Source organism: Trifolium pratense, linkage group LG3 (assembly GCF_020283565.1).
Source record: "Trifolium pratense cultivar HEN17-A07 linkage group LG3, ARS_RC_1.1, whole genome shotgun sequence".
Classification (NCBI taxonomy): domain Eukaryota; kingdom Viridiplantae; phylum Streptophyta; class Magnoliopsida; order Fabales; family Fabaceae; genus Trifolium; species Trifolium pratense.
Genome location: NC_060061.1, coordinates 43,443,003 through 43,455,485, shown reverse-complemented (window position 1 = coordinate 43,455,485; position 12,483 = coordinate 43,443,003). Strand labels below are relative to the sequence as shown.

The window sequence follows — 12,483 nt, the reverse complement described above, 5'->3', positions numbered from 1 at the left end:
AAATATTAAATTATATTCATATTTTTATAAGAGTTCAAACCAAGAGACTCATGCATACGGAGGCATCTCCCAATACACCCAATTACCTTTTCAATCTTCCAATCTAACCGCAAAGATAGTTCCTCATAATTCTATTTAAATTTTGGAAAATACTAAACAGTGTTCTCGGGATACTGTTTAAAAAAGTAATTATAGTAATATGACATTGGAGTTTGTGCAGTCAACGACTCGAAAGTCTAAAAAATGTTATTTTTTCAATTTAAAAATTTTCTTTTTTTTGTTCCTTAATTAGTGTCCCGGATACACCGGTTAGCGTACCTTAAAGAAGTTGAAAAAAATACGACAAGTTACACAACATTGGTGTCACTTTGTCGCTATTGACAAATGACATCCCTATTGAGTCAAATGATCACCTTGACAAATCCCTTTACCTACTATGAAGTCCTAAGTTGGACTCTTATTAACAAGAATACACACATGCTACTAAGTTGGACTCTTATTAACAAGAATACACACATGCTACTATTTCTTATGCATTCTTACATCTAAGGCAATTGCTTGTTACTGAACCACCATCCTCTTTAAAATTGTTTTAAAATTAAGACTACTTGTGCTAGGACTCTCGAGAGTGTTTTGTTTAACACTCTACTCTTCTATTCAATATTAAATTTTTAACTCACATTTGACACATCAACATTATTTCAAGTGTGATTTTTTTTAATGACTCTAAAGTGTGAATCTCTCCACATCCTTAATCCAACACTAGGAACATCACTCGCTCCCTCACCAAATGCTCCCTCACCAAATTGAACCAGGCTCTAATACTACTATTGAAACTCTAGGGTGGGCCTTAAAACAATGGGGTGGATCATCAACCAAAGTAAAAGAAATCGTAGTGCTATATATAGCGACACTAGTTGATCGCGAATCTCACGAACTAAACGTGTTTCATTTTCATAGGTTGGACAAATATTCAATTTTGTAAGTTAAAGAAAATCATGAAGGGTATTGGTGAAATTGGTCAACGGTATATCTTCGTTATGTATTCGCGAAGTAATTGTTCACGATAAGTAGCAAATGAGTTCAGACATCAAAATTTTATTCAAAATTTTTAGACATTACTAGGTTTATAAATCTTCTCGTTTATATGTTGTTCAAGAGATACTCTTTAACCAATTTAGAATTTCTAACTCAACAAAGTAGATTATATATATCTTGTGTGATACAAAGTTCATCTTAGTATTTGTTATACATACGCATTTTTTTTTGTTGATATCATAGAACCTCATGCTATAGATTTATTCTTTAAAATATCAAGAAGGAAAATATTCTATATTTGATTTTAATGGTTGCTATCTCCTAGTCTTGACTCTTGAATCTTGAATTATGTACAAAAGAATGTTTTTCAAGAATATTAAACTCATAATAAGAAGATAAAGTGTCTAAACAAGCTTATTTTGGATTAAGCTTTCCTAAAGCATCCTTGTCTTGTCATGTTTGAAAATTGACAAACGAATTAATGCGTAAGCTAATGATAGCTGCATCTTGTTTGGTTGGTTGTAGTTAAATCTTGCCCCTTGTATTTGTTACTAAACCATTGGTTTTTTTTTTCACATAAACAAAGAAATTAAATTATTGTAAAAAAACTAAAAATTAAATGTTTTTTAACTAATATTTACTTTCTTATTGTATAAAAGAAGATTAATTTACGTTCTAATTACTTTTGTTGCAAGTGGGCCAGTCCAATGGCATATTCTTTGAGATATGCCCAATTTTGGAGGGATATTTCAACAAAAAAAAGTAAGAGATTTAGACCAGTGGATGGGAATACTTTCTGAAGAGCTCTTTAAAACAGCTCCATATATAGTGGTAGAGGATTTTTATAAAAAACATTGATGTAATGTTGGTCGCATATATATGTTTCCTTTTGAAATTTTGTTAGTGTATAATAGACATTGGGAATATATTGTAGCACTTTATATTAAAAGAATTTAATTACTATATTCATTACATAGAAAAGATTTATACATGTCTCGTGAACTTAATTAGTTTAATTGGTAGGAACATCACACTATATGTGCATGAGCCGTATATTTTAACAAAATTAAAAATGAGGTATTTTTAAAGTTCATACTAGTATTTTAACAAAATTACTAAATTATATTTTATCATTAATGTTATTTTTCATACATTTTATAAACAAAAGTGTTTATTAAATTAATATAATCAATTTTCTTTTGTATTTTTTTAATTTATAATAAATTCAATAAATTCACTTAATCTTTGTTGAGAGAATATAAATTGTAGATCAAAATTTTTTAATTTTAGTTTTGAAAATAGTAGAACATGAGGCGTTTTTACAAAACAAATAAAAAAAATGAAGAATATGAGGTCTTGATATTAAGTAATTAATTTTTTCAGTATTTTTGGAGACCTAAAAGGATTGACTTGTTTGCCTTACCCCTGAACCAGCCCTACTACAAATGTAGTATGTGAGAGTAATTATCAATGATTTTACAAAGATTTATCAAGAGTAAGTATTGCACAAGATGTACAAAACCCTGTTAGAAAAGGTGCAAGTACAATTGATGTCCTCCCTAGCTAAAATCAAAATGCTGATACTGATAAATCAAAAACACATATTAAGCTACCAAAGTTACAAGCTCACATATATACCCAATGAGACTAAGTCACACACCAGTCCATGGAAGGCAATAAAAAAATAAATGGAGAACTATGCTGAAGGATTAGTCCGGACCTCAACCCTGCATTATTGCACTTGCAGCGACATTCCTATATATATAGCGTCTTAGGATCTCGGCGTCTTGCCGCAAAATAACTCTCGGACTTCAGAAACAAAATTGCTTCCGTCCCGAGACTGCTGGACAGATGCTTTATGAGATATGACTAAGAACAGCGTATATATACAGGAAAATGAGCACAGCAGACCCACCTAAATCGTCTCAACACCTGCATTATGAATAGAAGCAAAACCAGCAGACAAATAACAGATTCACAAAATATATGGCACAAAACACAGCAGATACTTCATTTTATTTTATAAACAAAGTGCAAAACTTGAGCTAAAGAATAGTAGCAGCATTGGCAAAATGTAGCAAATAATATTTACATATATGCGAAATACACTTATATTTTTTGGAATACTTCACTATATACAACATTCTTGGTACTAGTTGACCATTCACCATAATCATCAGCAATCAAGACTTTTAATCCACTTAGAGACTTTACTCTAGACACGGCAACATACAACTGACCGTGTGCAAAGACAGGACGTGGCAAATACAATCCAACATGTGACAAGGTCTGACCCTGACTTTTATTAATAGTCATCGCAAAACAAAGTGATAATGGAAACTGTAGACGTTGAAATTTAACTGGGATACTGCCATCTGATGACACCAAATTCATTCTTGGAATGAAAACCTTATCTCCAAGGTGCTTTCCAGTAATAATTCTAGCACCAATTACATTCACTCCTAACTCATCAACAATAAGCCTAGTTCCATTACATAGACCCGACGACAAGTCAATATTCCTCATCAATATAACAGGAACTCCTTTTTTCAAAATCAATTTATGATTAGGGAGTCCTGAACATTGAATCTCATTTAAAAACTCAGTGGTCAACCAATAATGATTTACACTAGCATCCACATCAACCTTACAAACCGAATCGCAACTAAGATATGTCTTTTCTTCCCCGGGAATTAATGACATAACAAAATCATTCACCTTTTCGACAACTTCCAGTGTTGGTGCAAGTATAGCCCTATCCTCAAAGAACTTTGCATTGTACAAATGATCAAGAAAATTTGGATAAGTTGCTTCCACAATGTCTTCAATAGGATTAACTGACCTTGGAATTAATATGTCTTGAAACATTTCAATAGTAGCCTCACCATCATTATCTTCACCTAATTTTCCATCTCCTATGTTTAAAATCCACTTGGCAAACCTTTTAATATTTTCATTTTCCACATCATCTGAAGCACATTGTAACCTCATATTTTCTGTTAATTTCAAAACTACGCAATGTTGCCATAATCGAGATGAGTTGATAGTTGCATGAACAGTATCAGCACGACTTCCCTTAGGAATAACCGGCAAAATTTGTCGAAAATCACCGCCCAAAACAACAGTTTTCCCACCAAAAGGTCGATCCATACTATTTGCACATTCAAATCTCATGATATCCCTTAGTGTCCTGTCCAATGCTTCTAAGGCCCATTTATTGATCATCGGAGCTTCATCCCAAATAATTAGACTTGCTTGTTGCAACAATTCTGCCTTCATACTTCCTTGTTTTACATTACAACATGAACTCTCATTCAGCACTAACGGTATTGCAAATTGAGAATGTGCAGTTCTACCTCCGGGCAATAACAAAGATGCAATGCCACTTGATGCAACATTAAGAACAATCTTACTTTCTGAACGAAATCTAAAGGATAAAGCTCTCCATAAATAAGTTTTACCAGTACCTCCATATCCATCAACAAAGAAAAAACCACCTGATTCCCCATTAACAGAATTGACAATACAATCATAGGCAGCCTTCTGAGAAAAATTCAAGTTTGCATAATATTCTTTATGCTTGGCGAGCATGTCAACCTTATCGTACATTAATTCATTCGCCAACAAGATATTTTCAAACACACCTAATTCTGAAAAATCCACATATGGCATACAAGCATAATCTTTTAACGTTTTCCCATTCAAACGCAAAAGTTTCTCGATCTCAACCAAACATGAATTTTTGACACTTTCAGGAGAAGCTGTGAAATCTGCAAGGGAAAACCAAGTTAAAAATTAAGAAAATATATAACAATATAATAAATTATAAAATTGTTCTATAAAAATTTCATATGACAATATCTAAACTTCTACCTTTTCCATTCATAATCCCATTTGATAAGATTTCCCATGTCTGCTCCCAAACAAACAATGGATCACTCATTGAACTTGTCAACAACAAAATAGCAAATAGTTTCCGCGAATGAAATCCAGAACCTAAGGCTAATACTTCCTTAATACCATTAATAAATTCTTGGTCATCCGCTAACATACGCATTGCACCACATGCTTCTCGAAAAGTGGGATAAATATGACCATCAACAGTTCTAATGTCCTCATAACTTGTGCATCCCACTTGAACATTTAGCAACAATCTCAAATAATACAGGTTTCCAGTTCCAGGAGGAACAAAGTTCAATCTTCCAATTGACTGACCTTGTTGGCGAGGTCGCCATTCCATTTCATCTGATGAGAAAACAAAAAACATTGGAAACTCAGCATATGTTAACTGTCTGCCCTCGATATATTTCTTATTTGCATCCATCCAACTGAGAAACATTGTGCCTTTGTCCTTAGTTCTATCCACAACCTCATCTAGTCTTTCTGAATCACTAAAAATGACATTTTGTTGTCTCGGTAGATGAAAAGTGAGTCGTTGAACTGGAGGCCATCGATAATGAATATCAAAGGCAAAAATTCTCCAAACAGACTCGCAAGGTGATAAATACCGACAATCATAATATTGATTTATTTCATCCACACCATCCTTATCGCGAGCATTAGCTATCATCGTCACCTTGTCAACTCCTTTATTAATATGCTTAAACAAATATTTTATACTGTTAGACTTATTACAATACTCAATGTTAATGTGAGCCTGATACTTCATCAACAGATTTGGATTATAAGGAACGACACTTCTATTATCCAATTCAGTGTCCTTCTTTATAATAATGGCCCCTGAATCTCTGCGTTTGTATATTGGATACCCTTTTTCATCAATTGATGTTTGCGTCGCAAACTTTTTTGGGTAAAATTTAGAGCATCTACCATCTTTCATGCAAGGTGAATCCCGATGACTAACACCACACGGTCCATGTACCATGAAATTACTAACAACTGAGTACAACTTTGGGAACAACTCCTTGTTTGGTATCTCTGCACATATCTTCGAGTCTACCAAACTCATTGTATTCAACTTATCACTTGAATCCAACCACAATAAAATGTGTGCATGCGGTAACCCTCTCTTTTGAAATTCAATCGTATACATGCCTAGAAAATTAATTTGACAAATCAATAAGAAAAATAAATATAACCAAAACCAACTTAACATTATCAAAAATATACATTAGAGAAATAGTAGTACTTACTTGCTATCACTTTCCCAAAAAAGTCGCCCTTTTTGAAGTCGGCCATCATATCATTTAACTTCAATTGAAAAACTCTGCATGCAATATCTGGACGATCATTTACATGCATGCCTTTTTCATGAAGGAAACGTTGAATTTCTAACCAATTTGGGTTACATGTCATCGTCAAGAATAAATCTGGATACCCAAACTTGTTACATATGGCCATTGCATCTTGACAATTGTTAAATATGTTTCTTCGACCACCAACAAATGAACTTGGCAATACAACTCGTGATCCTATGGAAGATGGTTTCACATCTCCACGATTCACTGCTTCCTCAATTCCACTAAGAAACTCAGATCTAATTTTTCTTTGATTGGATCTGATGAACGACAACCTTTGTGATTCAATCATCGAATAAGAGTCCACAATAAATTGTTGAAACAATCGTCGACTTTTAAGAATAATAGACTGTTCAATCTCTCTTTCTTGAATTCTAAAAGCAATGAATTCTCTCAAAGACACACGCACTCTCTTTCTAGTGATCGAGTCCAAATAAGATATGGTCAAAGGAATTTTTTCATGAAAACCATCCTCTCCATACGGAAATAACAAAGGATATTGTAAAGGCATATAGCTAGCATGAAATTCAGGTATTCTTTGTAGTTGACCATTTTGCGAATGCAAAATTATGTCTTTCCCGGTATCAGAGGAATCACAATCTCCTACAATAAGAGCAGCAAACTCATCCATTGAGGGAATATTGTTTGCTCATTCATTAGTAGACCGGTGTCTAAGAAGACGTAAGGTAACTTTCGCATTTTGTGTTTGCTCTAAACAATCTCTTACACGTCGAAAAGACTTTGCCACTACATTGTACTCATCAACCATTGCTAATAATTGATTCACCAATGACTGATCAAGTCCACCATCAACGCCATACCGACTGCACACAAAGGTTAAACAATTATATGCAACAAAAAAAAAACTCCATTTAATAAAGTTTCCATGATTAAGAACAAACCTAAAATGTGATAAACGGTTGGCAACTTCATTCATTGTATCATATATATATATAATTGCGCGAATTTGGGCTTATGTGTTTCTCTTGGCAACAAACTACCAATGCGATGATAATTTTGACCGCTCAAAACAAATTGCGGAGGCCCAACACCATCATTTGAACTGGTTTCTATGTTACCCCCAAGAGACGTGAATGCAAACATACTATTATATGAACGTATGTATTTAAGGAAATGAGCACTCCTTCGATCATAACCATTAATTAAATTCCACAATAACGTTGGAGGCTTCTTCAAGTAAGGGATTGCGACTTTTCCTTTCATGCAACATATAGAAATATCCATAGACTTGTCCATCTCACCAATCCAAGCCAGTGCCCCGCATTTTTCACAAACAATATCCATGTCACCGATATCCGAATAAGCTGAAAATTTAAAAAATAAAAAGAAAGTTACTTATTTTGCATGTAAATACAATAGAGAAATTAAATTGAAATTTTGAACTTCTTGGGAACAAAATGTTAATAAGATTCACACCTTGTTTCTCGCTTTTTAAAAAGCGGTTAAACTCCATGTACTCGGACAAGGGATCAGAGGGAGCCTCTTGAATTTGACCATTGTTCTTTGTTGGTTCTATTTCTAAATTCATGATATAAAGAAAAGGTCAGTGTAGATTGTAGAAACAGTTTTTTGCATAGTTAATATAACAAATCAAAATCTTGTTTTTTACAATTAAAAACTTAAATTTAAGTATGTTAGATAGTAACATTACATAAATTGTAAAAACAGTATTTTGCATAGTTAATACAACAAATAAATTTCCTTTTTTACAATATAGAGAAAAAGTAAGTGTCAAAACAGTTTTTTGCATAGTTAAAAACTTAGACACTACATAAATTGTTTCACATTCCATTGCAGAATATTAATGTCTGTCTCTCTTGAGGTGGTAGTCATTGCAAAAATAAGCTAAACATTTTTTTGTCTTTATATATAAAATCGTCTCTTTTTTTTTTTTTAAGTTTAATATTCAATTTTAGCCCCTTTAATGAAATGAAGGATAAAAAAATGGAGTGACAATAAAGATTGTTCGGTGGTGTGGACTGTGGAGGAAGAAGAGCGGTTGCTGTGTTTGGCGAGAGGAGTAAGGATCCTCTCCATTTTCTGTTGAGTGAGAGAAAATAGAGAAATGGGGAGCTGAAACTTGTGGGAAGAAGATACAAATTTTTAGCCAAATTTTAAAGATTTTAATAGACATGCTACGTTGGTGTAAAATATCTTTGCACAAATTTCCAATAGGAATCCGTTATTCCTCCACATCATATCACTAAAATGGGATGTAGTGTGGTAATTTGGCGGAATAGTCTCAATTTCTCAATTCTAAATGTACAATTACTCGTCTACCCCTATTATAAAGTTGAACTGAATAAAACGGTCACTGCCTCATATATGGTGTCCTGTATTTGTTGCAAGATATGTTTAAAAACTTAAAATATCATTTATGCAGTTAGTTTTTGTGTTTTTTGTCAAATAACTTGCTGACCTAAATTTCATCATGATTTTAATCTTACTTATAGAGATTATATGCAAAGTGTCCCATAAGTGTAGCTCAAATGGTAGATACCAGGGACATTATTAGAGTGGCTGGGGTTCGAACCCCGGATTCCACACTTCTCCACATTTAAATGTGTGAGAGTCTAGCCACTAGGCTACTTGACAAAAAAAAAAAAAAAACTCATGTTATATTTACAAAGACTCATGTTACTTCATTTCTATATGCAAAGTTTCTATCAACCGAGTTATATTTACAAAGACTCATGTTACTTCGTAAAGCAAAAGAACAGAAATTTCATTATTGTTAAATCTATTTATGTGATTCGATGAAAAATTAGAGCAAATCATGAAAAATAAATGGGGAAATAAAACAATTACCTGGCCCATCAACATTGGTGGATGGATTATCGATTTTACCATGAATCTCGCCTAAAGAAACCAAAAATAAAACACCATGAACAACTAAAGATATACACAGAAGTTGCATAAATATTTTTTTTTTTGACAAAAAGAATAAACAAAAGTTGGCAACCCAAATATCATGATATTGAGAATACTCACCAAAAATATCACCTCTTCTAAGTTTTTTCTGTTCTGGCGGATTGGTTGAGGCTACAACACAAACTCATGAAAATATAATATATAAATATTTTACTCAATTCTTTGAAAAAGAAAAATTAAGTGAAACATGACATAAATTCATACACAAAAGATAATCATACATTTAGATCCGGATGCAATTCTCTGACGCTTGAGAATAATTCTTTGCTTCCTCTCCCATCTCCTTTTAGCAGCTTCCATATTGGATGAAGCAAAGCAATTAAAGCAAATTAAAGAAATATTTAAATTTTTTCACAATACGGCTACAAATGGTAACGAACGAGCAATGCAACATGTATGTATGTAGGCATGTGTAGATATATACTAAAGTTATTAGGATGAAAGAAGAATTAAGAAATAAAAAAATAAATATGGAATGCAGAAATTCATTTAGGTTTGTGACATCACATCAAATATTTTATATGGAACAAAGGGTAGGCTGGTAACAAACATACCCCTCCGATTCTATGTATAGTAAGTCATACATCAACTTTATTGTAATTAGTGATATTTTTTCTCACATGTTAAGTTTTTGGCTTTATGAGATGACCAATGGTGCCTCTTCAATTTTGCTTATTATAGGTTTATGATATGTTGGTTTTGGAGGAATAATATTATTTTTAAGGATCAATATTGGCACATTCGTGCAGAATATTTTTGTCTTGAATGTATGACTTACTATCCAAGTCTTGGGATACACTTACATTCGACAAAGTCTCTTGGCTCATTCGAGCCCTCCTACGAAGGTACTCTCAAACTGAATGTGTAGAGGTGGGAATAGGCTAGGCCGAGCTAGGCTTTGCCAAGCCTGAGCCTGGCCTGTCAAAAAATCGAAGGTCTGAGCCTGGCCTGTGGCTTATCATAGGCTTAAATTCTAGGCCTGAGCCTGGCCTTTTGAAAGTCTGATGTGGCCTGTTAGCCTGTTTAAAAGCCTATTTCATATGAACATATTTAAATAAATAATTATATTTATTTTGAAATATACTTATGAACTAATAAAATAATGTTCCATTTGATATTTTAGAGAATTTGACTATATATGTCATCATATTTCAATTCTAGTTTATAATAATACATTTATATATGTTAAAAACTAATGTAGATTAATAAACTTAAATTACTTAAAAAGTTAATAGATTTATAATTTAATCAAAGTATAAATTTTAATATATAAATAATAATCGTAATAAAAATATTATTCATGTTAACTTAAATAGGCCGGCCTAGTAGGCCTCAAAGGCTTTTTTAATAGTCTGCGGCCTGGCCTTTTTAGCTAAATAGGCTTATAAAAAAGCATTGGCCTGCTCTATTTAAAGAAATAGGCTGGCCTGGCCTGAGCCTATGTAGGCTAGGCCTTAAGGCCATGTAGGCCGGCCTGGCCTGTTCCCACCTCTATGAATGTGGATGGTAGTTTTCTAGAAGACTCCTTTTGCTCGGATGGGGTTATTCGCAGTAATGAAGGTGATTGTGTGGCTGACTTTTCTCACTATAAAGTTGATGGTGATGATGCACACCGACTGAATTGCGTGTTATCCAGATGAGACTTGAATTTTGTTGCAGCAAAGGTTAAAATAACATATTTGTAAGAGTGGTTGCTTGGAAGTTGTTTAATGCAGGACGAGATAATGCATTACACGCCTATGCTACAAACATCTTTCATATAAGCGTATTTTGAGAAATAAACTTGGAACTTATGTTTGTTTCTTTTTTTATTTATATATGTTACTTTGTAACACCACAAAAAAAAATACTCTAATAGGAAACATAAATTATATTTAGTATTTGTTTGGTTCTGCAGTGGACAAAATTGATTTTGACATAATTGAGTTTGACAGAATTGATTTTGATAGAATTGAGTTTGACATAATTGATTTATGTTTGGATATATTCATACAAAATGAGTTGAACAAAGAATTTGAGTGTAAAAATCAATTCTAGACTGAGAAGCTACAATTTCTAGCTTCAAGTTGAATCAATTCTGGAGGCAAAATCAATTCTACACGTCTAGAATCAATTATGGCTACTCCAGAATTGAAACCAGAATTGAAATCAAACATACACTTAAACATTAAAAGCTATTTAAAATTGGTTGTACAAATATCTTCTCTGTAATTTTATTGGTTGGAAACATATTTTCATCATATAATTATTTAGTATATCAAATCATTTATTTATATTGAGCTAAGGGTTAAGGAGCAGTAGGTCCACGAATCAAGTCCTTAAAAAGGAAAAAAAAAATTAACATAACATTGTAATACTAACAACTGACATTGCTTATAAAAAAAGTCATTTATTGATATTTTATTATTTTATAATAAATATAATTTATGAATTAATTTTATCTATTAATGATAACGGTACTCAACAAAACTTAAGCATACCAGAGAATTTTGGTGAGGTCTACTCTATTCTTTACTAATTTAGGGGTATTTTCCCAACAACCAATAAGAGCAAGCCACACAAATAGATTAACATATGGATGTGGTACCTATAATTAGCTTATAATCAATTTTTATTTTACATGCATATAATTTGTTCTTATTAATTGACGTGTAAATATCCTCAAATTATCAAGGGATAAATTAGAAAAAAAAAAAAATTGGATTACTTTTCTGCATATATATATAAATAAAAAAACTATTCAAACTAATTAGTGGCACGACTTTCGATGCACCATTTGGTATGATGAAAGAAAGTGGGAGGAAAAAAAAAATTACGGATATTAATAAATAAATGTAATTTTCTTTCATCTCATTTTATTTCCCTGAAACTAAACTTAACTAAACTTACCGTCACATCATGGTAATAACTTAACTAAACTTACCCTCACATCATGATAATAAGATGGCAAAGTAAATTCTTGGATTTAATCTAGTAAAAATTTAATCTACATAGACTTGACATCATCCTCCGAACCTAAATTTATCATAAAATAAAATATATAAGATGGCAAAGTAGCCCAAACCCCACAGTGTTACGTTAGAAATGATGTGATGCACAATATTGTTCACGTTCACGCTTCTGCCTCATATATGCACAAACACTGTTGCTTCATGATCTATGTTGCATGGGTATTCCACTTTAGACGGAGTACCGGTACCGGATACATACCGGGTACCGGTACATGTATGGTACT

The 12,483-nt window shown here is 32.6% G+C and overlaps 1 protein-coding gene across 1 annotated transcript; it reads right to left on the bottom strand.

Annotated features, from left to right (window-relative positions):
• Positions 1–3,102: 3,102 nt before the first annotated feature.
• LOC123912940 lies at positions 3,103–9,610 on the bottom strand. The gene is made up of 8 exons (XM_045963533.1): positions 9,470–9,610; positions 9,309–9,359; positions 9,126–9,176; positions 7,734–7,835; positions 7,199–7,621; positions 6,192–7,120; positions 4,912–6,093; positions 3,103–4,808 (listed from the first exon to the last, which is right to left on the bottom strand). The coding sequence occupies exons 6-8, from the start codon at positions 6,925–6,927 to the stop codon at positions 3,148–3,150; spliced, it is 3,579 nt and encodes a 1,192-aa protein (XP_045819489.1). The 5' UTR covers positions 6,928–7,120; positions 7,199–7,621; positions 7,734–7,835; positions 9,126–9,176; positions 9,309–9,359; positions 9,470–9,610; the 3' UTR covers positions 3,103–3,147.
• Positions 9,611–12,483: the final 2,873 nt, after the last annotated feature.